A 14,752-nucleotide genomic window follows, 5' to 3' on the forward strand; every position below is an offset into this window, starting at 1 on the left:
AAACAATATTCTGTACAATTGTCATTTTATAAATACAAATAATTCAGAGCAAGGATCAACAAAACCCATGTCTCCCCTCCCCTTCACATATATCCCCTCTACTATCAAGAAAATTGAACAAGCCAAATTATTACAGAATGCTACACAGAAATATCATGCTAACAGAATACTGCAGTCACACATGACAGGAATAGTGTTAGGGGAGTGCCCCATGGTCAGAGAGAGCCCTAAGCCTGCTGGAAGCTAAAGAAGCACTGCCTGGGCTTTGCAGTCCCCAGTTATGTCTCTAGCAGGATATATAGTTCAAATCTGATATATTCTAATGACAAAATAGAAATAAAATTATTTTTTCTACCTTTATTGTCTGCCCATTTTGTTAATGTTTATCCCAGTTTCTGCTTTCTTCTGTCTTTTCTTAATTTTCTTTCCAAGGTCTTCAGTCTATCTGCCACTTCTGTTCCTTCCTGTCTTCTATTACTCCAATATCCAGAACCTTCTTTTTCTTCTTACTGTATCTACTCTGTGTCCAGCATCTCCCACCTGTCTTCCTACTCAGTCAAGACTGCTTTTTTCATTCACCCTACAACCTCCATGTCCAACATCTTCCCGTGTTCTTTTATTCCTTCCCGTTGCTGAGCCAGCCAGCCAACCCACCATCTTCCCCCATCCAATTCCAGTACCTCCCCTCTTTTCCCTATCTTAATCCAGCAGATACCTTCCATCACCCTACTCCCTCCATTCCTTATTCAGCATCTTCTCCTTGTCTCCCTATTCCTCATTCACTATGCCCAGCATAGCCCCTCTGTCTCCCTACTCCTTCTACCCATGTCCAACATCTTACTTCTGTCTTCATACTCCACCCTCCTGTTCAGCATTTTCCATGTCTCTCTGCCCCCTGCAAGATCCAGCATCTGTCTTTGTGTCCCTATTCTTCCAGCTCCCACCTAGTTCCAATAGCTATCCTCCCCCAAGGGGATCCACCATCTTCCTTCTGTCACACTTTCCCCCCCCCCCCGGATCTACCATCCCCTTCCCACAACACATAGGAATCTAGCATCTCTTATTCCCTCCCTTGGCTGCTGGCCCCAGAGAGACTCCAGTGTCACAATGGCTGGTCTCACCATAACTGACACTAAATCGGAAGCAGCCTGGTTCTTAACTCGCATCAGTTCCCTTGCCCAGAACTCTGGAAACAACTTGAAAGTCTTGTTCTTCATTCAGAGTTAAGCCCAATAATGCTGCTGTCTGCCTCCCCTATTCGCTGGGACTTGCCTCAGACAAGCACTGAACTTCAGTGGCGGGGGAGCCACCCATTCCATGGGGCTTAGGGATGTCTCTCCCGAACTCGACTGCTATCAGCCCTGCCTTCAATTGTGGTCCCGCTAAATCAGACGGCTAGAACGAAGACAGAGGACCTTTCCTCTTGCCTGCATTGCTATTCGCTATAAGCTCTGCCAGTCTCAATCCTGCCCCTCAAACACAGGAAGTCACTTCAGAGGGGGCAGAATCAGGATCGGCAGAGCCTATAGCGATGCAGGCAAGAGGAAAAGTCCCGTGGCTTCTGTGTTTCTTTTTGCTGTCCGTTGTAGCAGTACCGCAGCCGATCCTAACGCCAGCCCTGGAAGGGAAAGGGGAAGAGATGCCCGACAGGAAATTTAAATGCGTCGATCTCGCCGGCCCTCCGCAGACAGGCAGGAATTTTCTGCGGACCGGCACTGGTTTGCGGGCTGGCGGTTGAAGAACAGTGATTTAGCGCACGCTAAAACTGCTTAGCGCACCTTAGTAAAACAGGGGGTAAATCTAAAATAGCTTCTATATTTTTTTTTAACCTAATTCCAGATATTGGTAAGTGCATATTTGGAAAGGAATAAGAATCATGTATATTGTCAAAAATCTGATAATCTATTGCATGAAACAGACTGGTCCATAAACGTATATAGTGCATTACCACTGATAAGCCATGTTTTCAATAAACGTTCCATTACCTAAAATGGAACCTGCAGTAAAAACATTACATTACATTACATTACTGATTTCTATTCCGCCTCAACCTTGCAGTTCTGGGCGGATTACAAAAGAGACAACTGGACATTTCCAGGATAATTACAGAGAGAATTCTGGTCATTTCCAGGAGAAGTTACAAGAATAATGGAGCTGTATATGTTTACTGTAACCCACTTGTATCCCATGTACTGACAAAATGAATCTTTAATGTAAATCACTTGCAACCCATGTACTGACTAAATGTATCTTTATTGTAAACCGCTTCGAACTTCACGGTATAGCGGTATATAAGAAATAAATTAAAAATTATTATATTTCAAGAGCTACAAGATGCTGTACAAATAGGAAATAGTGCAGATCCAGTATATATACCGTTAGGGAAGCAGTTGACATGCTTGAGGCTAATGCATGTTTTAGATGTGCTAATGCAATAGTGCACTTTATTTCATAGAGTTTATTCAACTTTACTAAAGCACACAGGACTGTGACACTGTGATTTAATTGCTTTGTTAACCTTAGGTGTATAAATATATTTACAGTACAAAGCCAATGAACAACTTTTGCCAGTAAATTTTCAAAGTATCATACTTGGATGAAATACTTGGAGGAAGATATCTTCTTTTTCAAGGGTCCCGCGGCAACAAGGGGGCATCCGTGGAAAATCAGGGGCGGGAAACTGCACGGTGACACTAGGAAGTTCTTCTTCACTGAAAGGGTGGTTGAACGCTGGAATAGTCTTCCACTCCAGGTTATTGAGGCCAGCAGCGTGCCAGATTTTAAGGCCAGATGGGATAGACATGTGGGATCTATCCCCAAAGATAAATAGGGTGGGTCATTAGAGTGGGCAGACTTGATGGGCCGTGGCCCTTATCTGCCGTCTATTTCTATGTTTCTATGTTTCTATGAAATAAATCCCTGGTAAAACTGACATCTTTTAACTGGTTTCCTTAATTTTCCATTACATTGTCTGCGGGAACAGTGCTGTGTAGATTGAGTATATAGACATGTTTTCTTGTGGATCCTTTCTGTCCAGGCAGTTGCTTTTTGAAACAATTTCAATATCCTTTCTCCAGTTCCAATGGGACTGGCTGTTGCAGGATTCCTCTCTCCTCTCTCTTCTTCCAGCTCTCCCACTGTTGCTTTGGCAGCAAGCAGCTGATTCTAAAGAACACACGACATTTAACAGCGTTCCAATTTCCAGTGCCATATGGGGGCCAATCTTGTGAGAAGTATATTTGCAACCACATCTCATATTTATTTGTTTTATGAATTTGCTTGACTGCTGTTTTTCCAGCTGGCATGCATGCTGTATGACCAGGAGGAGATGGCTTGTTTTAGCAGATTCATAGTGGACAGCTGGAGAAGCGTGGAAAGTGGGGGGGGTCAGAGCTAAGAGGATACGCTGGGGATGAAGAGCACCCAGAATCATGGGGCAAATGTGGAGAAATCCACTTAGGGATGCCAGACAAGATGTGATAGAGAGAGGACAAGGAGAGGGGGGCCAGAAAAGAGGAGAAATAAGGACAAAGGACTAAGGAAGGGAGAATATTTTATAAGGATGGAGGAGCAGGTGAAGGATAAAGAACCCATAATGATAAAGGACTGAGGGCCGGATTCTCAAAACTTACCATGCCTTTAACGATGGTAGCTAAACCAATTCCAGCCAGTTTAGCATGCCAGTATTTTACCGGCCGATTATCAGAATGGCTCACCTGGTCTTTTCCGAGCCTTCTAGCAAACTTTGACTCTGCCAAGCAAATGTAGTACAACAAGGTCATTAATATTAAAATGGTAGTAAAAGAATAGCAGCTGAACGGTGCGGTTTTCTGTGCCGGTATAAGAAAATGTGGACACCCCTGATTACCCTACTGGAGGCTATTTAAGATGACATGTTACCCTATTACCCTGCAGCCCCTTGCGAACCTGATTTTGTTCATCTTTACTGACTTTATTGCTCATCCTGTTGTTAACATTACTAATGTCGTTTATCCTTTGGTAAATACTGTATTTCACACATCTGTCCAGCTTTCCTGGTTTTGTTGCTTATGGTTCTGGTAGGACGTTTCCTACCCTGGTTCCTTTTATGGCAATGATGACTGAACTGTTTGTCTTCTGTTATTATCTGCTTCATATATTGGTCATTGTTGCCCTATTGCTTTATATATGTTCAAAAACTTTCAATAAAGATGATTGAACTCAAAAAATGGTAGTAAAATGGGCTCATTAATATTTAAACGAGCACTCTGGGCAATTCTCTATCATTGTCAGGTGATTCTGTAACTTTGTTGTGCTACATTTTCTGGCAGGGCAAAATTTTCTGGCAGGGTCTGAGCTGTCAAAGCCTTACTTTCCAGTCAGTGCCTGAGCGCTGATTGGCTCAGATGCAGACTGAAAGCAAGGCTTGACAGTAGAGAGTTACATGGGGACAGAAATCAAACCCATTCAATCCCCGTCCATCCCTGCTAGGAGTCAAACCCGTCCCTATCCTTCCCCACCCATCCCCACTGGAATCAAATAAATCCCTGCCCATCCCTGCTGGAATCAAATCCATCCCCATCCATCCTTATAAACTTCAGAAGTAGTTATTTCATTTAATTATGCTAGTGAATTAAAGGCTCTGGTAGAAACCCATTTACAAATAAGCAAAGACACTTTATTAATTTGGAAGTATTAATTGGGAAGAATGCATACTTTGTAAACGGGTTTCTACCAGAGCCTCTAATGTAAATATAAAGGGCTCCTTTTACTAAGCCGCGTTAGGGCCTTAATGCGTGGAATAGCGTGTGCTAAATTGCAGCACGCGCTAGACCTTAATGCCAGCATTGAGCTGATGCTATTCTAGATGCGTAGCGTGCGGTAATTTTGTGCATGCGCGAAAAATGCTAGCTCACCTTAGTAAAAGGGGTCCCTTTTTCTAAGCTTGGTAAGCAGCAGTAGCGTCACTGAGTCACAGATGCTGGCATCTCAGTGGTTCATGGATGCTGCCAGCGACTGCTGCGCTTGGTGAGGGGGAGTTTTGGCCATCTCTAGAGGAGGTCCTCTGCTGGTGGTGCTTGGGGATCCCCACCAGCCACAGAAAGGATCAGCAATGTAGAAATAAAACCAGAAATGCATTTCCTTTTCTTTTGAATACAATACAAGGACATCTGCTATATACATTTCCCAAAGCTACATATTTTAGTCAATAAATTCCATTTTTTACCTTTGTTATCTGGAGACTTATTTTTTCACCAAGTTGGCCCCAGTTTCTTTTTTCTGCTTTCCCATCTTCTGCAAATTTTTCTGTTGCTGTCCATTGGTTCCTCCTACAATATTCCAGCATTTATCCCTTTCTCATCTTTCGCCCATGTTCACCAGCCCCATGCCCAACATTTCTCCTTCTACCACCTCTCTCTAACATCATGCCACATCTCTCCCTCCATTCCCTTCACCACTATGTCCAACATTCCTCCCTCTTGCATCCCTTTCAATCTGTCCTACTGTTCCCTTTCCACCACACCATTTCTCACTCTCATCTTTCTCTTCCCTATTATCTGTACCTTATTCCCTCCCTATGACCAAAAATTCTCCTCTTTCTTCCATTCCCCATTTACACCATCTCACTTTCCCTCTCACTGACACACTCACGACCAAACAATTGTCCTTTTCTATTCCCTCCCCCACTTCAGCATCTCTTTCCCTCCCTTCCTCCATGCTCTCTCCCAAGTTCATGCCCTTCCCTCCTTCTGTGTCCATAAACACACTCCCTCCCTCCCTTTTGTGTCCCATGTTTGGGCCCCTCCCATGTCCCAACACACACATTCCCATTCACTCCTTCCCTCCTTTTCTGCGCCCCTTCTGCAAGACTGTACATTCCTGCCTTCCAGCCACATTTCTTTGCTCTGCACGTTGCACGTGGCTGACATGAAGCCTTCCTTCTGACGTCAGCTCTGACATCGGGGGAAGAGTTCCAGGTTGTTTATGGGTGGTGTGCTGGGAGCGTTGCACACTGCATAGCAGAGCCAGATGGAGGGCAGGAAAAGAAGATGAGCCCCTCAGCTTGAGCTGCTTCCAACCCCGCGGGATCCCCAAGACACACGGAGGCAGGATCCCCATGACCTGAGGAGGTAACCCATGGGATCCCCGTGACCCGAAGGGGGAACCCATGGGATCCCTGTGGGTCCTGCAGGATTCCTGTCATCCCCATCCCCTACTTGACAGATCAGTCCCCAACCCCTGCAAATTAATAAAAATACCCCTGATTCCTCCCTCCTTCCTTCCCATAGATCCCCCAATGCCCCTAATGATGCAGGTATCCCCTGCTACCCGCTATCCACTCAACAACGCTGACAACCCTCTGAGACTCCCCGCACCTTTAAATTGAAGGATGGCAGAAGGGATGCCTACTCCTTCTGGTCAGCAGGCCTGCCTCTTCAAAATGGTGGGCCTTCCCCTTCCCTGTACTAAAGCTCTGATTGGCCTTAGGCGCCTGGTCCAATCAAAGCATTTTCCTCTGCTGCTTTCCCAACTGGTCAATCATCTGAGCCAGCAGGACTCAAGGAGACCTGTAGTTCAGTTGATCGGGACAGGGAGAGTTGTACCTAGATTACTCTTCAGGGGGGGGAGGGAGGCTAGTACTCTTCAGGGGGGATCGGTGCCTGTGTTTTCATCCATCAGTGCATGATTTGCATTAAAAATTACCCAACCCCCTCTGCATACATTCAGCCATGTAAACTTTATGAACTTGATACAATTCTCCTGTGGCTAGATAGGTTGTACTCACAAATTTGGATGTTTAGCAGGGAACGTCCAGATTCAGACTTAGACGTTGTATCAAAAATGCTCCTTCACACATACTTTGTATTGTAATCTGATTTTTTTTTTTTTTTACTGCTGTAATTGACTTTTGCTTATGTTTGACTTATTCATGCTGTACACCGCCTTGAGTGAATTTCTTCAACAAGGCAGTAAATAAATGTTAATAAATAAACTGCATGCATTATAGAATAGTGTGGATCTGTGCCCAACTTGCACACTGGTATTTATACCCGGTTTCAGTTGATGTAACTCCTGGCACCCAAAGTTGAGCGCTGATCTCGGCGCTAAGCACTGCTCTATAAAGGGCTTCAATTCTGGAACGCCTGTTTCTAGAATACTATTCAGCTCCAGGTGTTTGGTTTTTTTAAATTATATTGGCACCAAATTTTGAGCGCCTTTTCCTTCCCTTAATTGAAAATTCTATAGATTGCCCTAAAAGTTAGGTGTCATAAAATTGGGTGCTAAGCTAATATTCTGTAATAGCAAAGTTGAGCACCAAATCTGTTAAGCCTGCAGTTATATATGAAACTTAAGTGAAACCCACTTATGCTATGTCTATGGCTGGCGTAGATGCTGGCGCCTAAAAACAGCAGTTTGGCACGTAAATGAAACTATTCTATAAAGTGCGCACAGGAGGCGTTTGAATGGTCCTGACACATCCCTGGCCATGCCCCCTTTGGAGTTATGCAGAAGAGAAGTTAGGAGCGCAATTTACAAAATAAGGGTGTAAGTATGTTACTTGCCCAATGGCTAATTAGTGACAATTAGTGTTTGTTAACCCCCAATGACTGCTACTTATCTCCAATTAAGTAACAATGAATGCCAATTAGTTAATTATGTCATGCATGTAACTTATTCTACAAATGGACGCACAGTTTCATGCGTAACTTTAAATACCATTTACTGTATAGGTTAATATTCAGCCATTCCCGGGATATCTGCCAAGATTCACCAGCTGAAGGTCCAGACTGGCAGTAGTAATGCAAGTCCCATCAGATTTTATTCAGAAGAGAAAAATGGGAGAGCTCTCACTGAAGTTTTGTATTTTATCTGTATCCTGTTGTTTGACACTGAACTTGACATGAATCTGAATGAATGACCCTTGAGGGCATTTCAACAAGGTTGACGTAAACCTGGTGAGTCAGATAAGATGAATTCATGTTTTTTTCAATATCTATATATAATTTATTTATTCAATTTTCTATATCTTTCTCCCAAGGGAGCTCATAACAGTTACTCAAACATTTTTCACTGACTGTCCCAATGGGCTCATACTCTATCTAATATATCTGGGGTAATGGGGGACCAAGTTGTCAGTTTTGTTAGTGCCCCCCCCCCCGATATTAGGTGGTAGGGGTTAAGTGAGATGCGCCCTGACAAACGCCGGTCCCAGGTTCAGTTCCCTCACTGAAGACTCACCAGGAAGTAAAATCAAAGAGGCAAAGCCAGAGGTGATTGCATAAAGAATATATTATAGAAATAGTCTTACAGAAAAGCAATATTTATAAGCATTACAATTAAGCATTACAATTAAGCAGAGAGCAACGCATTTTCCCTGCCTTACATAGTTCAGAGACAAAGAGACAGAGAGTCTGAAGTTCTAGGGAGAGCCAGAGAGAGAGAGAAAGAAAGAGAGAGAGAGAGCCAAGACCCCTCTCCTCCAGAGATAGATAGATAGATTGATAGATAGATTGATAGAGCAGAGAGGAGGCTTTTATACCTTGGAAACTTATTCTGAATATAGAAACTATTGTATGTTCCAGTATCTTTCTGTTTAGAATTGGTAAAGGGTTTGAAACAATGGTTAATTTAATTGATAAAGGAGGGTGTGATACTTGCAAGCATGGTAAATGGGATTAGTCTCTGGCTTCTTTGTCCCATTCAAGCAGCCTGTCTTCTTGATCTGTGCACCTGGACCCATTGTCCTAAGCACCCTTTTAAACAGACATTAACACCTTTTAGCTAGTCATGATTGAATCAAGGCTACTTGAAACATATCAGGGATACTTAAAACATATCAATCAGGGCTACTTAAAACCGTCTCCCTGCCCTCAGGGTCTATCTGCATTCCCATGCCAAAGTCAGATTGATATAATTTCCCATAGGCCTTCGCTGACATAAGTAATGCCAACTAAAAATGCTGAATGGTAGCGATAGCTAGGCTGACACAAGTGACCTGCCCAGGGTCACAAGGAGCAATGTGAGTTTGAACACACAACCTCAGGGTGCTGGGGCTGTAGCTCTAACCCCTGCGCCACACACTCAGACATACTGTGTTTCCCCCTAAATAAGACCTACCCCCAAAATAAGCCCTAGTATGATTTAAAAAGGGCTCCACGGGAGATGCAGGAAATTACAGACCGGTAAGTCTCACTTCGGTGCCGCGCAAACTGGTAGAAACGATTATAAAAAATAAAATTGTGGAACACATAGACAAACATGATTTAATAAAATTGAGTCAGCATGGGTTCAGCCGAGGGAGATCTTGCCTCACAAATTTGCTTGACTTCCTTGAAGGTGTGAATAAGCATGTTGGATAAAGGTGAGCCGGTTGATATAATGTATCTAGATTTTCAGAAAGCTTTTGATAAAGTTCCTCACGAGAGGCTCCTGAGAAAATTAAAGTGTCATGGGATAGGTGGCAAAGTTCAGTTATGGATTAGGAATTGGTTATCGGATAGAAAACAGAGGGTAGGGTTAAATGATAATTTTTCTCAATGAAGGAGAATAAAGAGTGGAGTGCCGCAGGGGTCTGTACTAGGACTAGTGCTATTTAACTTATTTATAAATGATCTGGAAATTGGAACAACTGGGCATTCAAATGGCAGATGAAATTTAATAAGGACAAATGCAAAGTGATGCACATTGAGAAGAATAACCTGAATCACCATTACCGGATGCTAGGGTCCACCTTGGAGATTAGCGCCCAAGAAAAGGATCTAGGTGTCATCATAGATGAAATCTTTCGCCCAATGTGTGGCGGCAGCCAAAAAAGCAAATAGGCTCCTGTATCACTCCATGGTGCGACCTTATCTGGAGTATTGCGTTCAATTCTGGTCTCCTTATCTCAAGAAAGATATAGTAGCACTAGAAGAGGTTCAAAGAAGAGCGACCAAGATGGTAAAGGGGATGGAACTCCTCTTGTATGAGGAAAAATTAAAAAGATTAAGGCTCTTCAGCTTGGAAAAGAGACGGCTGAGAGGAGATATGATTGAAGTCTACAAAATCCTGAGTGGAGTAGAACGGGTATAGGTGGATCGATTTTTCACTCCGTCAAAGACTAAGGGACACTCGATGAAGTTACAGGGAAATACTTTTAAAACCAATAGGAAGAAATTTTTTTTCCACTCAGACTATAGTTAAGCTCTGGAACATGTTGCCAGAGGATGTGATAAGAGCGGATAGTGTAGCTGGTTTAAGAAAGGTTTGAACAAGTTCCTGGAGGAAAAGTCTATAGTCTGTTATTGAGAAAACCACAGGGAAAGCCACTGCATGCCCTGTATCAGTAGCATGGAATATTGCTACAGCTTGGGTTTTGGCCAGGTACTAGTGATCTGGATTAGTCTGACCCAGTAAGGTTATTCTTATGTCCTAATATAAGCCCTACCCCAAAAAATAAGCCCTAGTTAAGATCCCTTCCCTTTGTGCACTGGAAGACCACCAGACCTCCCACTGTGTTATACCTATCCCTCTCTCTCATCCGTTTGTGCACTGGAATACCACCAGCCACCTTACATACTTCCAAAGCCTTAAAACCGGTGGCAGCATTCTGAAAGGGCTGCTTCGTGGCTTTCCATGCCAGGTCCTTCTCTCTGCCGCATGACTGATGCACTCTTGTCCTTTTCCTGGTATCCTTTCTTTTCTTTAAATATATTGTAGTTCTCCCTTTTTCCATTTGTATCTGTTTGTCCAGTCGTGTATCTTGTTTTCTGTCCTTTTATGTTAATGGGTTTTTATGGTGTATTATTTGTATTACCCTAATTTTTATTGTACAACTGCCTTGAAATATATGATAAGGTGGTATATTAAATTAATAACAAACTTGGAAACTTGGATTTTGTCTATATTTATGCTATTTCAGTGATTCTTAAACCTGTCTTGGAGGACCCCCATTCAGTTGGGTTTTCAAGACATCCCTAATGAATATGCATGAGTGAGATCTGCTTATAAAGTAGGTAGTAGGCATGCAAATTTCTCTCATGCATATTCATTAGAGATATCTTGAAAACACAACTGGCTGGGGGTCCCCCAGGACATGTTTAAGAACCACTGTGCTATTATGATTATTTACTTCAGTCTCAAGTAGAACCTCAGACAAATGGTCTCAGACATGGAGTAACCTAAAACTACCTTGGGAACTCATTCATGTTTCAAGTTCAAGTTTAATATAGCTTGATACACCACTTTAAATACCAAAGCGGTTTACGTCTTACAAAATTTTAAAACCAAAAAAAGAAATAGTTAAAAACAGGGGCAAGGACATATAGATACAAAAATTCAATTGACAAGACATGGGACACAAGGGAATTGGGAGGGGTTACAATTCTCGAAATAAAATGAAATGGACCCTTAAATTCTGGGGTTCAGTGACCATGTTAAGAAGATGAAGTTTGTGCAAATAGATCAATTACCCAAGCAATAAAGGATACATCACTGGTAATGATTTGATTTCTACTTCCCTTCACGTTGCATGCCATGTAACATGTGCCTCAGTATGTCTCTGTTGGAACTGCACACATTAGATATTTAAGTAGGCTGATCTGTCAAAGTTATCTACAGTCTCCAATGGCCTGTTTGCTATGATGACACATTATCAGTCCAATAAAGCAAGAGGAGTGACAGGCACAACTGTGTTGTGGCATCCAGTGTGAACTAAACAAGACTAGTCAGCATTTGGAAATAAGTGTTTCATTACTGTCTGCCTGAAAACAACTTTAAGCCTGTACCTTCAAAAGTTCCTATTCCTCTGTAGAAGAAACAGCTGCCTATCAAGTCACGTCCCAGCACTTTTTTTTTTCTTTCTTTCAAAACTTCTTCATTTTACTTTCAAACCACTATTTTTCAAGCTGAAAGCAGACATAAATTTACTCTGCAGTCTCTGTAATCCAAGGGATATGGGAGTCAAGCACTCCAGTCATGCCTCAAAGAGCAAACAGAAGAAAGGACGTAAATATCATTCAAGGGAAAATGCCCTCCCCAGAGCATCCGATCCAGAGTCCCAGCTCACACGCTCATTCGGATACGTTAAGTTCAGCCTAGTCCTGAAAGGTATGGCAGACGTCCCCAGTTTTGTGTGGAATCTTCCAGAAATACAAAAACTGAACCTCTCACACAATTGTCTCTCCACTCTTCCCCCTGCCATAGGGAAACTTGACCAGATTGTTGTGCTGAACCTGTGCGGAAATCGCATCGCTTGCCTGCCCAAGGAGCTTGGACTTCTCAGGAACCTTAAGGTCTTCTTTGCCGATATGAACTGCTTGACTGAGGTGCCAGGGGAGCTGAGCCTCTGTGGCAAGCTTGAAGTTCTGAGTCTGTCACACAATGGCATTACTGAACTTCCTTTATGTTTGATGGACCTGATGAATCTAAGAAAGCTAAATCTTGGCAGCAATCAGCTCGTTCACATTCCTCTGTGTGTTTTTTCAATGAAGAGTTTAGAATTCCTGCACTTGGGATGCAACCAGCTTGAAAGCATCTCAGAAAACATCCAGTACTTGCAATGCTTGCAGATTTTCATTGTAGAGTGTAATAATATTCGCGTCCTGCCCAAATCCATTTGCTTTTTGACTGCACTTGAGTTGCTAAATGTGGATTACAATTCTATCCAGACTCTACCTGATTATCTTTTCATGCTGACTAAATTGCCAAAACTTACTTGGAATCCAGTGGACAAAGGGCTTCATATATTGCATAACCCTTTGTCAAAACCGTTGCCGGAGATAGTTGAGGGAGGCCTGGAGGCTCTCTTCAACTACCTGAGAGACATAAACCAACAAAATTAAAGAGTATATCACCAGACCCCGTTCAAAGTCATTTGCTTTCATCACATATTTTTGTTACTGTGTTAATTTCGAGTATAGTGAATTTACAGCAGCCATATTGATCACGATCCAAATCTAAAAGGTGCATTATCAGCAACAACTGATATGTTTACCACACATTGCATAATATGTTGCCAATTCCTTACTATTCCTTACTTACCAGTTCTGTTGCACTTGGTGAGACACTAAACTAAAAGATTGCAATGTGGTGTGGAGGAACATAAGCAGACCATGGAAGTGTCTAAAGTTTCTGTAAGTTATATATATAACTGTTGCATTTAGGCATGTGCATTTACCCCTGCTATTTGTGCACTTAAATTTAAGTGCACTTAAATTTAAGTACTATGCTAGTAATCTATAAGAGCACTCACATGCATAAGTTTCTTATAGAATAGACTAACAGCTCACATAATTATAATTTAGGCCAGTGGCATAGTAAGGGGGGGCAGGGGGAGGTCTGCCCCGGGCACCGTCTTGGTGGGAGCGCCGGCACCTGTCCTCCTCTCTGCCCCACCCCCGCTCCTTCCCGCCCCCCAATTACTGCATGCGTACTCCCTTTCCTTGTACCTCTTTAACATTCACAATGCAAGCAGCAATCCCAACCTCCTGCTTGCACCAGCATCGGTTCTTCCTCTGATGTCACTTCCTGGACCCACGCCTAGGAAGTGACATCAGAGGAAGAGCCGATGCTGGCACAGGTTGGGGTTGCTGCTCGTGCCGTGAGCGTTAGAAGGGAAGAGGCACACCCAGCAAGAAGGGATGGGGAAGAAACAGATGGGAGTAGTGGTGGGAGAAGAGGGGAGGGGAGGGGTATCACCATCCCGGCCGCCTCTCACCCTCGCTACGCCAATGATTTAGGCACCTAAGTGATAATACCCAGTTATACAATTGCCCTCAGAGTGCTTTTGTATTTAATGAGCCAGTGGTTCCCAAACCTGGTTCTAGGTGCACCCCAGCCAGTCAGGTTTTCAGAACATTCATGAGAGAGATTTGCAATCAATGGAGGCAGTGCATGCAAATCGATCTCATGAATATTCATTGTGGATATCCTGACAACCTGTCTGGGGTCAAACAAAAACAAACTGCAGATGTGTACAAGATGCAGGCAAATTTTATTGTGACAAATATATATAAAAACCTTTTTACCAAACATGGGACCCGACACTGTAGTTGGCGATTCTCGGCGTATCGGACAATTTTGGTTTGTGATAGTCTATTCAACAATTTTTGTGGCATATTTTTCAAACCTTTTTTCACCTTGGACCCCCGACGAAGGTTTGTCCGAAACACGGATCGTGTCGGGTCCCTTGTTTGGTAAAAAGGTTTTTATATATATTTGTCACAATAAAATTTGCCTGCATCTTGTACACATCTGCGGTTTGTTTTTGTTTGTTCCTGGTTGGTGTTTTTTCTGCAGACAAGGTTGGACCACTCCTTCCTTTTTTGTTGCTCTGAACCTGTCTGGGGTGCCTCAAGGACCAGGATTAAGAACTACTGTAATATGCTATGGACTAAGCAAATTGTTTTCAGTGCATAAAAGTATATTTTTGTAACCAGATGGGAAATGCTTAGTTGTAAGTTTAGTTCATTATCTTAGGATACCCCTAAAATCCTAATGGAACTTCTTAGCAGAATTTTTGAGGTGGAAGGGAAAGCCCTGAAGAAGCCTTCTGATGCTCAGCTGTTCAGGGCAGGAATACCTTTTTTTCTTTTTTAATAGGCACAGATGCCAGTCCACCCTGATAATGCATCCCCCTCCCCCCCAAAAAAAAGAGAGGCAGGAAGGATGCCCACTCCATCTTGCTTCTGAAACCTGGAACCCCCACGCTCTCGACCCTCCCCCACCTTTATAGATCGGGCCACCCAGACCTCCCTACACTTGACTCTCCCCCCACAGAGATCATGCCACT

At 43.1% G+C, this 14,752-nt stretch overlaps 1 protein-coding gene across 4 annotated transcripts in view; it reads left to right on the forward strand.

Annotated features, from left to right (window-relative positions):
* Window positions 1-14,752, forward strand: part of LRRC30 (leucine rich repeat containing 30) — a 51,194-nt gene that overhangs the window by 21,335 nt on the left and 15,107 nt on the right. The window contains exons 1-2 of one of the 4 annotated variants that reach the window (XM_033934108.1): window positions 11,879-12,069; window positions 12,166-13,094. The exons of 1 other annotated variant lie outside the window; for it this stretch is intronic. In XM_033934108.1, coding sequence (XP_033789999.1) covers window positions 11,916-12,069; window positions 12,166-12,803 — 792 coding nt within the window. In that variant the 5' untranslated portion in view covers window positions 11,879-11,915 and the 3' untranslated portion in view covers window positions 12,804-13,094. Of the gene's footprint in view, window positions 1-7,712; window positions 7,938-11,878; window positions 13,095-14,752 lie in introns of those variants that run through there. 2 more of the 4 variants (XR_004538380.1, XM_033934107.1) reach the window with 2 other exon arrangements.

Source organism: Geotrypetes seraphini, chromosome 2 (assembly GCF_902459505.1).
Source record: "Geotrypetes seraphini chromosome 2, aGeoSer1.1, whole genome shotgun sequence".
Classification (NCBI taxonomy): domain Eukaryota; kingdom Metazoa; phylum Chordata; class Amphibia; order Gymnophiona; family Dermophiidae; genus Geotrypetes; species Geotrypetes seraphini.